Consider the following 15,997-nt stretch of genomic DNA (forward strand, 5'->3'; position numbering starts at 1 on the left):
CCGTTAAGGTTTTGGGCTGCCGTTTCCCCAGGGGCGCGGGCCGGAGCCCCGGCGCGATGCGGCAGGGTTGGTGCAGTGCCCCGCGGCCGCGCATCTCCTGCGCATCCTCATGCCGCTTTTACGCGCCTGTACAGATCATCCACCACCACCTGCTGCTGCCCGGCACCGTCACTGGGGCCCGCTCCGTGGGGGAGCGCCGGTCCCACAGCGGCCCCGGGGGCAGGCGGAGCCGCCCCTCGCTTTACCCCCCCGCCCCAATTTCCCCGTCTCCGCCGAAGCGGCGCCTGCGCCTTTAAGAGGAAACGCATCTGTTTGTTATTCCCCCTCGCGCTCCACGCCGGCAGCGCCAGGGCCGCTCCCATTGGCTGCCGCCTCCCTGCGCGCGGCGGAGGGCGGGGCGAGGCGTGCGTCTGTGTGTGTGTGTGCGCGCCGGGCCGCGAGCGGGGGGGCGGGAGCACCCGTTGCCGGCCTCGCGTTCTGATTGGTCTTGAAAAAATGGGCTGCGGCTGGCGGTAACCAACCGCCGGGGTGTTGCTATGTGCCAGCGGGCGGCGATTGGTGCTGGGCGGTGCCGCTCAGGGCCGAGCAGGCTCGCGGGAGCGCCTATAAGCGGAGGGAAGCGGCAGGAGGGGAGGGCGCTGCGGGGCTGCCTGGTGCGCGTCGGCCGCCGCGCTCCGTCTGCGCTGGGGACGCGCTTGAGGCGGCCGCGCCGCGGCGAGTGAGTGCGGCGGGGGGAGAGGGCCGGGCGGCGGGGCCCTGCGGGGCGGCCCGGGACGGGGGGGCGGCAGGGCCGGGGTAAAGCCGCTGCTCGGAGCTGCGCCACAACCGCGTCCATCACCCCCACCCCCCCGCCCTGTCCCGCGGTGGGGCAGCGGGGGCGGCTGCGCCGGTTTGGGGAGGGGGGGGGGGGGGGGTGTTGCGCTTCCTGAGGGCCGCTAGCCCCGCGGCGCGACCCCTCAGCGAGGCGGCTTCTCCTCAGGGGGGTTGTGTCGCCTCAGGGGAGAGGGCCCGGGGGCCTGCGGCGCCTCTGGGGCGAGCGGCGGCATTTGTGTCTGCGGGGCCGGGTGAAGGGCTGGAGGTGGGGAGGGCAACAGGTCCCAGCCCGGGAGAGTGTCCCAGGGGCAGCGCGCAGGCGAGGGGAGAGGGGTTTGCCTTTCCCCCGGCGCTTCTAGCGAGGGAGGAGAGCAACAGGAGGGACCTGTGGCAGCGGGGCAGGGGCTGCCCGGCGGTGCCACCGCGGGAGGAGGAGGAGGGGCAAGGGGAATGGTCCTTCCTCACTAACCGTCTCGCTGTAGCGAGTAACTGCATAATAAAAGCCTGAACCCCCCCCCCTAGGTGAGATCTGTGCCTGCCACGAAGGTGTGCGGGAGGCTTGCGACTCCAGGGAGAGGTGCAGCATCTTCCCCCCGGGTTCAGGGGGCACCTCCCGAGCCGTTGCCAGCACGGCGCGGAGAGCTGGCTGCTGACCAGGGAGAAGTGCCCTGCCGCCGCTCTATTTACCAACACTGCTGCCGGAGTCCCTGGAGACCAGGCCTTGCCCAGCTGCAGGCTGTGGCTCTGTGCTACAGAAGTGACATCATGCCTGGTGTGGCAAAAGAGAGATTGCAGGGCGCCTGGATCAGCCTGCGGAGAGGGCATCCTCAACCCTGCTTGATGCTTGGCGTTAAAGGCAGGCAGTTTCTGCGTGTGGTGCATTGAAACAGGTCCCCCACAGGAGAAGCAGGGGTAACTCGGCTGCTCTGTGTTGTTGCTCTAGCCTCTGCTTAAGGGTGTAGCAGCTTCCTCTTCTGCAGAGCACTATGCTGAGGGTGAGAACGTGCAGCGTCAAGGGTCCTTTGCCTTGTGCTTCTCCACTGAAACTTCTGGGTTTGATCAGAAAAGAAGTTTGAGATGACATAAGTAGCTGTGGAGTGAGCTACGGGTCCACAGCTTCAGATTTTAATGCTGATTTTTGAAGCCAAAAAAATTCAAAACGTTCCAGTTTAAAATGTGATTTTAACGGTGTAGAAAAAGAAGTTGAATCCTCACCCCCTTCCCCCACAATTTACTGAAGTCAATCTGTCCCCACTTTCTTCTGGTCTCTGTCTTAAAGTACAGAAAGAGGAAGGCCCCCCAAGTGTTCTTAGCTTGCAGACGACAATTAAGCAAGGGGTAGGATGGCTCACCTGCCTTCCTGACGTTACCTTCCTCAGGGCCTACTGCGTGCTCCACATAAGGATTTTTTGCTAATGCGTTTACAGTTACTTAAAGCTTATGCTGGGTAGCACAGAGAGGCCTTTGCTGAGTTAGGTGGTTGTTAACAAGAAGGTACTGAGAGCTCTACTTAAAGTCCGTGAGAGGATTCTGCCTGGAGAGGATGTATTTTGTGACTTCATTCTTGCAGAGCGCTCCCGTTGATTTTGTTTAAGATCTCCTCGTGTTGGGATCCACGCCTCTGGTTTCTTGTAAACATTGTTTGCTGTGTAACAGCAGTACTTGAGTAGGGAGTTAAGATGTTCTCCTTTTCTCACTGGATCCCTAATTCTTATTTCACAAAGTGAGCCTTGTGCTTTGAAGCTGAAGTTGGAAATGCTGTAGAGAGGGCAGAGACATTGCTTTCATCTGATGAAGATGTCAAGTGCTTCTCTTTTTTTTGTTTGTTTGGTTTTTTTTTTAAGCTTTCTTTGCAAGGATGCCAGGATTGGAATAACTGGCAAAACTGTATTGGTTGTTGAGCTCCTTGTGTCCTCTGGATCCACAGATTTTGAATAAGTGATTTCCTTTCTTTGCTCTTTGGTGTGGGTAGTTGAGTCAGGGTTGTACTGAGGAAGACAGCATCACTACCTGTAAATCCACATTCCCTCAAAGGCTCCTTGACTCATGGATTGAGTACCTGTTGCTGAGAGAGAATTTAATTAAGGAACTGGTCACTCTGGTGTAGGTCCTGACTGGCAGTTTAGAAAGTGGGAGCTCCTTGATCTGTTGTGGTAGTACACAAGCATTGCAAGGATTGCAGAGGAGTAAAGCCATTTATTTCTTGGTCTTGCATCATGGCCTTGACTTTGACCATGTGTGTGGAAGCCTCTTGAAGAAATGCCAATAAACCTAGGCTTTCATTGGGCTTTGGTCATTAGCTGGCAAACCTTTGCTGGAACTTGAACAGAGTCTTCAACAGAGGTCAACTATGAATTGCTAGAGCAGTGGGCTTCAAGAGGGATTGCGAAGTGGTGTCTGGAATGGAGAAATGGAGAGTTCAGGTCTCTTAGCTGCTTTGAAGCTGGTCAGTGATGTTCAAGGCAGAATGGTGTAGCAGAGTGTATTTATTGCTTTGAAACCATAGCAAAACACACAGCTTCCTTTTTTTCCTCTCCTTGACAGAGACCTGTAAGTCGGTCCTTCAGAATGTTCCCTCTTTTCTGTGCCTGTCAATTCGGAGGTCTTGTCTTCCAGATCTAATCACAGCAGCTAAAGGCTAAGGATAGGTTTCCTTCTTTTTTTCCCAGAAGCCAAGGTGAGTCCACAGAAGAGATGGACTGTTCTGACTCAAGGATTTTTCAGTTTTTTAAAACAGCACTTTTGCTGGTAAATCAGCATGTCTGTTGGTGGTGTGATGCTGATTGAGGATCTGAATCTTTTTTCCCCAAAACAAAGAGATTTTATAATTTGTCATCTTTGAGGGAAAGAAAATATGGTTTTCCAGGCAGGCTGCTGCTCAGGAGTGCTGGGTCCTGGGCCTGAATCACGCTCCCTGTTGCCCCTGCTCTTCATCCTCCGTGAAGTTTGGCTGTCGGTTCTCCCTCCGAGTCTGTTTTCTGCCATGACTTAGTTGTCTTTGTGTTCCTCGTTGGTCAGGGCAGGTAGTTGTCTTGTAAGCTGATTGCTCTTGCGTTCTGGCTTTGCGACCCTCTCCTCGATAGCCACGTCTGCCAGGGCTGTCTGAGAGCGTTTTCGCCTGCTGATGCGGATGTGTTGGACGTCGGGAGCAGCTTCGTCTCCGGAAGCGTCACTGGACTGGCCAAGCCACTTAAGGCTGCAGGAAATAACATAATTAATGAGACTTAGTTCTCTCACATCTTGTACCCGACAATCTCAAGTCACTTGACAATGCTAATTAAAGCTAATCACACTCCTCTGTTTTTAGTAAATAGCTATTACCCCTGCTTCACTCTTGCTTTAACAAATGATAGTGCCAGGCAATGTGAGTCATTGGAAGTTATGTGAATGCAACTGTAAGAGCTGCCTTCCGGTCCCTTCGCGCAGGCGTACACGTCCAGCTAGAGGTCGTTTCTTTTACACCTGTTCAAGTGTTGGTATTGTGTGTTAAAAGGTGTCATGTTTTGCTGACTTAGTAAAATACGTAGCTTTTTGACTTTTTTTTTTTTTTACTGCCATTGTGACTTGTACAGAACTAAACTCCCGAGGTCGAGCAAAGGCTATTGAAAGTTTCAAAAGCTGCGGATGCTTTGAATTTGCCCTTCAGAGAACTTTTTGATCCGCTGAGAGGGAAGGCAGAGTGGTGTCAAAGCTGCACTCTCACTTCTCCTGTTTCACATTGGCAGTGACTTCGTTACGAGGACAAAAATGTAGTGTGGTATGACCTAGACATTTGCATAGCTCAGCCACAGAACTCTGGAATATTGAAGTTTCACTGGTGAAATATTGCTAAAGGATAGCTCAGCAATATGTTATTAAAAACAGATTGTCCAACATCACAAAAAAAGTTGGAGTTAATAATTAACTGTGGGGGGGAAAAAAAATCTTAATGAGAATCCCAGGAACTCCCAGCTCAAGCATGCGTCAGTAGGCACAGAACTGCAAGAGGTGAGTCAGTTCACATACCTTGGCAGTAACATGCAGGCTAGTGAGGATATCCAGGAGGAACTAACGACAGAAACTGGCAAGGTAACAGCTGACTTGACCCATCTTAAACTAGATTCAGTTATAAAGTGTCTGTCATGTGAAGATTCAAGCTATAAATCTTCACCTGACTTTGCCCCCTTGACATGTGGGTTGCTAAATGAAAGCTGGAAGATGATGACTCACCTGCCATGGCAAGTATGTACCTCGTTAATATAGTAACTGTTGCATAAAAAGTGTTACTGGCAGAGATGGGTCGGAATTCAACACCCCATCCTTAGCTTTAGTCAGAAAAAGAGACAGATGGACCAGAGTAGAAAATGAAGTCACTGTCTCTCCCGTGACAGATGTGCTCCTGGGCAGCGCAAGGCTAGTTAAAAGATGCTCCTGGGAAGAACCCTCTGAGCAGATGATTTTGTGAGCAGGTGAAAGCTTACAGGATTTGACAAGGGGAGCTTGCAAATAGTAAGTCATGACAGGCAGCTGTGGCAGATCTTTTCTTTCAACTACAAATGACTTTAAGGATATTGGAAGGATACTTGCAATAGATCAATGTTCTCGCTGTGTTCCCTGTCACTACCTAGCCTTTATCAGGGAAACAGATGATCCATCCAGCAGCCCAAATTAATTGAATCCTAGTCATACCTGCATTTGCCAAAAAGGAAGATAATAGAGCAATGTAAGGAGCACAAAAGAAACATAACGATATAAGATGATTTGGATAGCTAGACTGTGCTACAATTAAAACAAATGAGGAAGTGAAGTTGGGAAGATAAAGAGTGTTTCCATTTTGCCAGTAATTGGTTGTTGGATGGGAAGAGCTTTTCCTTGATGTCTTTAGTTCAGGTTGAACAACAAGGCGAGGGTCTTTCATTTGTAGAACGCCGTGCACGCGTAAGACACAGGATGATGTCCTTATCTGTGGCTCCACATCTGACCCATTGCATTGAACATGTAGCAGAAGGATGGGTATGAATCGAAGAGCTGCATCTTGCAGCGTGTTTGAGCCGTTGCTGTTATCTCACTCGAGTGCATCATATCTACTTGGCCAATTCAGATGAGGGACCGTTAGCCCCTTGCGGGGGATGCTGGCAGGAGTTTTCGTGAAATGTAAAGGAGGAAATGGAGTCATTTGTGTTTTAAATTAGTTCAGCTTGCAGTTTTTGTTTATTTGTGGCACAAGTGGGATTTGCTGGTAGGAGCAAAAGTAAGTGCTGGCTTGTTTCAAATTTCTCCTGGCCAGCTGTGATGCTTTTCTGCCTGTAGGTCTCCTCCTGCTTTCGGTCACGCACGCTGGCATCTGTTGTAACTGGTTATTGAATTCAGCTGTGATGGAGCGTACCTGCAAAACAAAGGTGGGCAGCTTGCAGCTATAATGCTCGCCATGCTGCCTGTTATCAGCAGCGCAGGCTCTTCTGCATTGCAAAGATATTGCTGCCAGGCAACTCGGAGGAGAGTGGGAAGAGAATTCAGCCAGAGGTGTCAGTTATTCCTCAGCAGAGGCTGAATCTTGCAGTCCGTGTTCATGGGGTTTCAGAGACAGCCCAGAAAAGGTAACAAATTTTGAAGCCAGCCTTGTGAGATGATGCCTGTCCTAGCTGTCCTGTGCCTTTTGAGATGAAATTGTAAAGGGAACGATTTGATTAAAATTTCCAGAATGATTTCCCTTTGCTGCTTCCCAGTGGTGTCTGTGGTGTGTCTGGATTGTTTTGAACAGTGTGTTTTGTTCTGAAGAGTGGGGAGAGGTGAGTTAGCGGTTTTGACGCTGAGTGGTCCGAGTCCAGCCTTAGATCTGTAAGTGAAGTCAGAAAGTTCTCATGGTTGTCTGGGCTCTGCAGAAAGGAAAGAGGCATCTCTGCACCATCTTCACTGAGTTACTTTAACCTGTTCCTTCACTTTCCAGTCAGTTGTGCGCTGTAGTTCAAGACAAGGAATTTTTTTCTTTGAATGCAGGAGTCCTCTGGGCTTGCTTCTCACCACGTGGTTGCACTTGAGAACCTGAAAATGGGCTGGTGTGGGTGTTACCTATTTAAAAAATAGTAAGTGAAACTTTTAAATTTCATTTACTCTCCAAATTGACAGAAGGTAAATCAACTCTGTAAAGAACAATTATTTTTTTAAAAAATACTTTGTTTTTAATAAGTTATGGATTAATAGGGTATACAGTGACAAAGCTAGACAGACTTAAAAAAAATTCCAATGCAAAGTGAGTTTTAAAAATTTGGTGCTTTTAAGTTTCAACTCATTTTTATGTACCTTCCATGTCATTTTCATGGAAAGCCTCTCCATCAGAGGGGGACTAGAAATTTTGTTGTAGGGTTGCTGAATCTACTTTTGATGAGAACACTTGTGATAGACGATAGACTGACATATTGCCATTTTTTAAAAAAAATTAAAAAAACCCCAACCTTTAAAAAACAATTAATATAACTGCAATGACAGTTTTGACAGGTTTAGTATTGATAGCTATTGAGCAGAATAACAACTCTGATGTTTTTCCTGACAGGCTGGCTGCGGTATGTGGAGCACGGCAGGTGCAGCACGGTTGGCATTGTGCCTGTCCCTGATTCACTATGGCCAGATAGTCTTTAATTGCTTCTTGCTGAAGCTCTTTTTGATGCCCTCTAGTGGTTACCTGGCAATTGTCTGCAGTACTGTTTGTCATCAGTATCTCCTTCTTCCATCCATCCATCCGGATCCTTCTTCCCAGAGTCACAAAGTGCTTCCCAGCGGTGAAGGGTGCTGTCTCCAGTGTGCAGAAGAGAGAACTAGGGCCTGCAGAAATGAAGTGGCTTGCTAGGAGATATCCAGAGGAATGAAGGGGGTTAAGTATGTTTCTAGTTGAAGGCGGTCTAAATGAGAAACCTACCCCATGCTATTATTTGTATTGCAGTTGTGTCCATTTATCTGATAAAAGTAAATGCAGAGGCTTCCTGCTGGCCATCTTCCACCATTTCACTTGTTATTTTCCTGTCACCAAGGGCTTGCAAGGTTTTGAGAATGAGCTGAAGGAGCGCAGGCGTTGGTGGAGGACACTTACGGTTCATGTATCAGCAAGGACTTTTGTTGAGCGTGCTAGTTCTGCTGAGCTGAATGCAGTGTCATCTCATCAAGTGTTTGAAATCGGTGCATTTCAGAAACTTGATACTGAAGGAGTAAAGGTACATTGTGTACACCCATATGCTATTTAAACTCCTTTCTTGGCTTCCCCTTGTGTTCCGTGTTTAAATTCAGAATGGTTTCTTGCAGGGCCTTTCACAATGTACATCCTACCCTCCTACCTTCAGATGATCTGGCTTCATCTTTTCCAAAGCTGTTGCAGTCCTTTGTGGTAGTGAGGATCTCCAGAGCTGCCCCAAACCAGGATCTTTTATTGCAGTACTACATCACCAGAGTATAAAAGCTCCTGAGCAGTGCCAGCTGTCTCTGAGGGTTCAGCACCTGAAATTCTGACACTAATTTTTATTCCATAGGGAAAACTGGCAAAACTGGGCATTAAACCCAAACTCTGATTTCAGCGTATCACCTTAGAGACTAGCCTTCCTCTTTCAAATTGCAATGCGTTAAGCAACATTAAAGCAGTTTCTATGTCAAGAAAACCCTGGTAAGTAAGTGTGCTTACCTTAAGTATTTTCTTAGACTCATGCTAAGACCCTGGAGCAATGCAGGCTGCTACAGTTTGTGACCTTGTAGAAACAGAAAACTCCAAACCCAATTCCTCTTGTGCTTTCATTGCACTCAGCATAAGTACATCTCTAGCTCTTTCTATATTAATGAGAAGAGACACCAAAGAAGAAAGGTTGGGTTTCTAAATAGATGGATTTTTTCAGAGCTACTACAGGCAGCTTTCTATACTATTTTCTATGTTCTAATAAGTATTTAATGGACTAAAGTTTATCTTAAAAATCAAATAATCCGTAGAACAAACCCTCAGACCCAACAAACCTGTTGTTTGTCCTGCCAGAGCGAACAGGAACATTTGCATCTGAGCTGCATTGCACATGGGTTTTATGCAAAATTAGACTTGTGTGTGATAGTTTTTGTTCTCTGCCATTGTGGCATATGGACTTGTACAAGCAGTAGCCTTGTCTAGCAAGTGTTTGGCACAGACTTGGCATTCCTTCTTTTTTGTGTTTCCTGAACTGCGAACAGCTTCATGTGAAAAGTGGCTGTTGGACAGGTGGCGGGTGAATACTGAACCAAAAAGTTGTTTGAACAGCAAAATGTGTGTCATGGTTTTTCCTTCATGGAGGTGGCATCTGCTTGAAACTTAGCAGGATTAAGCAGGGCAGCCCTAACATACACAGTGCTTGCAAGCAGTACACTCAGCTGATTCTCTCACTGATAACCACAATAAATGATGTTGATAAGCTTTTTCCCTACAATTCTTTCCTTTTGTCTAAACCAGTTTTCTGACTTCTTGTGAACTAATTAGTATGCACAATTTCTGTGCCATCAGTTTGAGTGTGTTCATCCCAGAGATAAATCTCTGTTAAAGAATGATAAAAGAAAAATAGTGAATTATGTTGGTGGTGACAGATACTTATCTCTCTAACAGTACTGGACATGATGATAAAGTAATCAAAGCATTATTTTTTTTAAAAGTGAATGGAATGACTTCACTAATGCCCACTGTCAGTGAGGCTGGTGAATATTAACTCATCATTCTGAAAAACCAGAGGCTCAGCCTAAAATCATCCCCATGCCTTTGTTCTGCAGTAGAATGAATGCACTGTTGGCTGTTAAATGTGTTTTAATTCAAATGTGTTTGCTACTAGGACAGAAAAAAATACAGGAGATTGTTTTTTGCATTGCTGAGGGCCATGGATCCTACTTAATACATTTCAAGATGATATTCAAGACAGAAGTGGGTCCTTACAAGCTCCTAGCTGTGCTCGTAGATGTAAGAATGCATTTCCTATTGTTTTTCCCTCCTCTCCCTTACTATGATGAGGACAGAGCTCTTGGTAGATAGTGCACACAAGCAATCAGACTGTCGGGCTGAATGCTGTATGAAGGTAGTGCCTTTATAAAGTATGGCAACCATATATGAGCTTATCCGAAGTTTTTTTCAAGACAGTTTCTTACCTAGGTTTCCCACCAAGACCTTAGCTCACAAATCTTTATTCTCTCCCCTGCCTTAAGCAAAGAGATCACATTTGGTTTGTGTTCTCAGCACAGTAGTGAGAACAGGAATTGCAATTAATCTGTGCTCTGATATCATCTCACTTGAATTTTTTTTTTTTGGCCACTTCTAAAAGGTCAAAATGTTTTTTGCTGACGTTAAAGGTGTTATGAGGTCAAATAAATGAATGCTCGTGAAAAGCTTTTGCAGAAAGCTGCATGCAGCAGATAATTTGTGTGTGCATGTGTGTGTGTTCATTTCTGCGTTAGATAAATGCAGTTGTAGTATTTCCTGTTTTACTCATTGTTCTAGAGCATTGATGCTTGGGAGGCCTGGACAGAGGGGTCAACAAACAACAGATTAAGGGATTGCTCTTATATTATTCTGGTTGGGTATCGTTTATGTCTCCATTTGGCTTTGAGGATGCCTGTGGACTGCTTTCTCCAGCTGTTGTGCTGCAGTGCTAAGCAGCTGATCAAAAAAGAAATGTTTGGCATGACAGTATGGGAGGGAAGTAGTAAAACTGGTGGTTGGTATACTTACCTATCCGTGCTGAAGAAAAAGAGAGAGAGGGGATTGCACCATTTCGTCATGAATCAATGAAATATCTAAGGTTTAGACACAGTCTGTTTTCTCATTCAGAAATCGGGTAAAGCGATTGCCAGTCCTTCTTGTGCTTTCCTCCAGATGGTCTGTCCAATGTCATCTGCTTCTTTCAGACAGGGCTTGGTGCTTTGCCTTGGAATCCAGTTGCATTTGGCCCCAGAAAGAACACACTTAGTCTCCTGCTTCCGTGCACTTGGAGGACAAGGTACACGGCTCACAAATTCCAGGCTCCAAGATCTGTTAGGGCTGGGATATAGCATATCAGCTGCTGAATCAGGGGCTTGGAATTTGGGGATGATTCTCTTGTCTTGTGACTGTAAAGGTTGGCTCTTGGTTAGTTCAGGAAGGCTGGGATATGTTGTTTTTACTTACATCTCATCAGCAGAAAATAAGGAAGGATTCTGCTTTGTTTTGCATCTTGTTTCTGCCCTGTTGCAAACTTAGGGTTCAGTCCTCAAAGTGCTCCTCAGCTCGGAGGGGAAAACAATGCTGTCTAACAAAACTAACTCCGTTCTGGCAAAATTCTGGTGCATATGGAGAACTGGGGCAGGGTGCAGACAAAGACTGCCTGATTTCTCTTCTCCGATTAGTGTAAAAGACAAATCTTGCTGAAATATAACGATGCAGCTGTGTACCAGTTAGTGCACAGGCAGCCTGCTTAGCTACAGGTTGGCCAGATAAATTCCTGGCAAGACCCCTTTTGACTGAACAAGAGGAGGGTTAGTTCCTTACAAGCTGGGAAGTGAGCCCTTCCGTGTCAGGACGGGTCTTCCAAAGCTCTCACTGTAACTTTAATTGGAAAAGGTTAATCTGATTAGTTAGTGTTTGCAAAGAGCTTTAGGGATGAAAAGTGCTATGTAAGTGCTGACTGTTATGAGCATGATAGATATGCTTTATCAGCAGTTTGTGGGATGAGTAAGACTCTTTTTTTTCCCCATTTGACTGTGAGAGCTGCCTTCTGGAGAGCAAGAGAAAAATATTTCAGAAAAAGGAGAAAATGGGTATCCTGTTGTCTGACTGGTGTCTGCCTCCTGTTGAGCACTGTGCATGGTCATAATATAATGGACCTTTGACTGCACCAAATGATGCCCGTGTGAGCCTGTGACAACCCTCCAGTATAGTGCTCGTAGGAGCTGTTTACTGGAAAGCTTGCAGATAGCGTGCCTGGCTGTCGGGGATTGTCCAGCTGGCAGTAGGTTCAGTGGGTGACGCTTTCAGAAACGCTAAAGCAACTTGGATACCTTGAGTCTTCTTTTTCAACAATGCCAAGAAGACTTATGAGCAGAAGTGTTGAAGACAGGGGTTTCCATAAATGGCACTTTGGTACTTCAGCGACGAGTTTTTTTGCAGATCTCACTGTTTGACGGTGATCACGCATGAGGCTTTCCAGCAAACAGCAGTAGTGGACTCCCAGTCTGATTTTTGTTGTTGTTTTCAAGAATGACTTGGACAGTTTTGCCCCGGTGAGATACTTGTGACCAATGCTAACACTGGGCAGAAGAGATCATCTAAATGGGATGCTTAAGAGTTCTGCAGGATTGCTTCCTCCAGCAAATTTCTTGGGCCCTCCCTTTGGTTCCCCAATTGACTTTCTGATTTCCATCCCACTGTTTTGACAGTTTCCCCTTTAGCAAGCCAGAGAGATGTATTTGCTTAGAATAGCTCCAGCTCAGTCGTTCTCTGCAGCATGCCTTGAGCCAGGTGTGTGGCTGGTGCTTTTTCTGGAAAGGTGCATCCTGCTGAGCAGCAGCAGAGCCAGCTTAGCACACAAACGCCGGGGAGCTATTTTAGCAGTGTAGCAGCGTAGTGACCTGGGCTGGCTTTATTCTAACCTGGAAGATTATCAGCTGTGCTTCAGGCAAGTTGCTCATACCGACTTAGAGACCAGCTCTTAAGCTCTTGTACTTTTCTGTTTTGTCCACTTCAGAAATTTCCATTGCAGGTCAGGTGTGGGGTTTTTATTTCTTGATTTTCATTTTGGTGGTTGGTTTTTTTTTGGGGGGGTGGGGGGTGGTACTGTTCCAGTGTTTGATACACAAAGTGCAGACTTAGAAACTGAACAAAATCACATGTTTTATGGAAAGGAAAATCCTCATGGGAGGAGCAGCCAGAGTTCATGATTAATTTCTAGAGCATGTATGCACGCCATGTATCAAGGAGGGAGGGGAGCTGCTTCCTTTATCCTTTATGCTGCATCCATTCTCAAAAGAAACATTTGTAGCTGGTAAGGCTTATAGATGTAGGATCTGAAAAACTGATTTCTGCCAACAAAAAGAGACCCAGACTTGAGCTGCCTTGCAGGTTCTGTCAGATGATACTGGATTGTAAAAAGGTGTTTCCATCCTGAATAGGGTTTTTAACAGTCTCTTGCTATCAAGAATAGGCATCAGAGGCTGCTTCTTGCTTTGACTGCTGTCAGATGTTCTGAGTAAAAAGAAAATAAAATACTAGAGTGCCATTTATAGAGTAGCTTCTACCTTCAGAGCTTGCAGGGAGTTAGAAAGGAGAGTGTAATGAAGTAATCCTCCATTTCCCATGCGGAAACTAGGGCAGAATGGAGAGAAGAACTGGTTTGGTGACTTGTGCCCTTTCCTGGTGGCTGAGGAAACCCATGTCCAGCTCCCAGCGTTCCCACTGGCCTCCGGGATGTCACATCAGTGAGTCCACGGGCCAGCAGCTGGCAGGTCCGACTCTGGGTCCTGACTTTATCTCTAGCTAGCAGAGCCCAGCTTCCCCAAGGGGTGGTGCAGAGTTGGACCTCAATGTGTGCAGTTCCCCAGAGGTGTCTGGGAGACGAGACTTGATGAAAATCATCTTCTGAGCATCTTTGTACCTCTGTAGTCATTTCCAAATCCATTAAGTGTTGGAAGAATGAATAGAGATTGTGAGCATTGGAGCGATAGGAAGATGGTAGATAACAGAAGCGGGAAGATGCGAGGGCAGTCAGCAAGTTAGTGGCTGAGCTGTGAATAAAAATCTGTTCTCCTTGATCTAATCTGCAGACATCACGCCCGTCTCCTGGCTGCTCTGACTCTTCCCTGCTCTCTCCATCAAACCTGAGATCGCCCCATGGGCTAGGAGACCGTTGTTGCCTGTGTGAGCTGAGTGTTCTGTCTCTGTTCTTTTTTGAACTTAGGTTTGTGTGAAGTCCCCCATTCCCTCTGCCTGAATCTCTTCCTCTGAAGCAGTCACCAGCGTGTGGAGCCTGCCCCACACCCATCACCTGCCAAACCACGGCCTTTACCTGTGTCTTCCGGTGTTTCCCGTGCGACCCGTCCTGTGGGAGTGCCTCCTGGGCCACCCCGGAGTTCACACAGCGCTCAGTGGCTCCAATGGTGAAGATGACAAGGTCCAAGACTTTCCAGGCATATCTGCCTTCGTGCCACAGGACCTACAGCTGCATTCACTGCAGGGCTCATCTTGCCAACCACGATGAGCTCATTTCCAAGGTACGTGCATGACCTCACCCGCAGGTGCTGGGCAGACACCTCCTCCCCGGGGAGCGGAAGGGTGCGTTCGCTCACACTGCAGGTCAGTTGCTGTGGAAGTGCCCGGCCTTAACCGGTACCACAGTTTTTGCTTGGAAAATGGGCTCTCAGCCTAAAGGATCTAGTTGTGAGCTGCCGTTTTTGTTTTCAGTGATCTTGAAAATAGCTGTAGGGGACAGGTTTCCAAATTCGGGTCTCTGGAGTGCTTACAGGTGGTCCGTCTCTTCCCGTGATACCACCTCCTCCCTCTCATTTCCAGCTGTAAAACTGCACTAACCGATGGCCAGGACTGTGCAAATTACCTTCCTGATACTTCTTGTTCGTGTACATGCTTGTCAGCATAGCCAAAGGGTTGTTACATGATCATGATTGGGAGGCAAAGTGTCTGGAGATGTTCTCCGTGTTAAACTCTGAGCTGTACCGAGCAACTACACTAAAGCCCCTACTTAAGGGAAGGTTCTGTGATGCTTCTACCAAAATGTAAGACAGGTTTCCAAAGACTGATGAGTTGTTGTTCAAACCTTCGTATTTTTGCCAGTCTAACAAGACACTTCACAGTGAAAAAGCAAGGGATGGCTGGTAGGATGTGCTCTCAGCTGGGGAGGGTGGAAGGATTCTGTCCTGTCTTCTGATCTGTTGATCGCAAGGGGAAGGGTCTTGAGGATAAGCTGAATGAAAAGTTTTCAGAGCCAGTAAGTCAGGGACCTTTGCAGAGGGAGCGTGCCAGTAAGAGGATCTTTCTGAAGTGCAAAAACTAAACTCTCTCAGAGTGTCTGTGGAAGCCTGCAGTGCCTGGCTGTGGTCAGGCATCAAATTTCCAGGTTTTGACTGCCTTGGCAATCAACTGTTCCATAAAGTTTATGCAGCTTATAAAATTTGCGTTCAGAAAAAACAGACACACCATAAGATTTATTAGCTGAGATGAGAGGAAATTGCACTGTGAGCTCTGTGTGTGTGTGTGGGCGCGCAACTTAAACCGGTTCAGCTTCTTGGAGCAGCTTTGAGAGAAAGGCCAGGATCACAAGGGGCAGAGGCGCTCTGCCCGTTACAAAATGTGTAGTGCTTCCCCTCTTCCTGTTTGCCCAGGTAAGATTAGAACATGCCACCTTGCACCAAGGGCATCTGTCCTTACAGGGTTGACATCTTAGCAGCTGTGGAGGCAATTTTGGATTCTCCGTGTTGGGTGCTCAGACCTGTCGTCTTCTGTTGGAGGCTGTCTCCTTCCTTTTTCTCTTGGTTGTTGCATGGGCTAGGTTGATGTGTACCTCTGTGATGTTGTCTCCACCCCAAACAATTGGATTTAAGTATTGTGGTATGAATAATGCTGATTGCAGACTGATACAATTTTGGGTTTTGCAGTTTCTGAATAGACAGGCTTGCTACTAGGCTGTCGCCTCCAAGTCATTGTGGGCCTCGTGGGGGTTCCTCTTGTTCTGATCCAGTTGCAGTGGTTCTTAGCAGAGCTGTCCCTGAGGACTGTCAAAGCCTCCAGCTTTTAAAGAGGAGAAGGTTGTACATTTCCTCAACAGAAAGAGATTTTGAAATGTAAATGTCAACAGCAGTCTGTGCCCAGCTCTGGATGTGAAATACATTCAACCTCTTGGCTCAGGTCTGTGTCTTTAGGCTCCTGTGCTCAGTTGAGATACCTCTAAAATGGGTAGTCCCTGCCTTTCCTTTGGGAGAGTTGTTACCAGCTGGATTTTGTCTTGGGACACAAGATGCTTTACTGGATAAAGAAGGAGGCTTGTTTTACTTACTGTTTTTATGGTAGCTTAGAGTTTGTGCTCTGCTTTTTTTTTTTTTTTTTTGACATAGCTGATCCCCAGCCAGGGAAAACACGAGGCTATGCATGCCCAGTGGTTTCACCTTTGACACTTCCTTCCCTTCCATGTCCATGCTCCTTCTGGTCCGCTGTGCGATACAGCCAGCTTTGCAGGTAAGT

The 15,997-nt window shown here is 47.2% G+C and overlaps 1 protein-coding gene across 8 annotated transcripts in view; it reads left to right on the plus strand.

Annotated features, from left to right (window-relative positions):
• The first annotated feature begins 605 nt into the window (after positions 1-605).
• Positions 606-15,997, plus strand: part of YPEL2 (yippee like 2) — a 39,491-nt gene continuing 24,099 nt past the window's right edge. For 4 of the 8 annotated variants that reach the window (XR_012625757.1, XR_012625756.1, XR_012625758.1 and 1 more), the window contains exons 1-2: positions 606-718; positions 13,704-14,016. Coding sequence is in view for 5 of the 8 variants with exons in the window: in XM_074845364.1 (XP_074701465.1) it covers positions 13,900-14,016 (117 nt within the window). In the remaining 3 variants the exon portion in view is untranslated. Of the gene's footprint in view, positions 719-6,789; positions 6,876-7,342; positions 7,666-7,817; positions 7,998-8,085; positions 8,441-9,614; positions 9,740-10,680; positions 10,773-13,703; positions 14,017-15,870; positions 15,992-15,997 lie in introns of those variants that run through there. The other 4 variants (XM_074845365.1, XM_074845367.1, XM_074845366.1 and 1 more) reach the window with 4 other exon arrangements.

This window comes from Strix aluco, chromosome 19 (genome assembly GCF_031877795.1).
Source record: "Strix aluco isolate bStrAlu1 chromosome 19, bStrAlu1.hap1, whole genome shotgun sequence".
Classification (NCBI taxonomy): domain Eukaryota; kingdom Metazoa; phylum Chordata; class Aves; order Strigiformes; family Strigidae; genus Strix; species Strix aluco.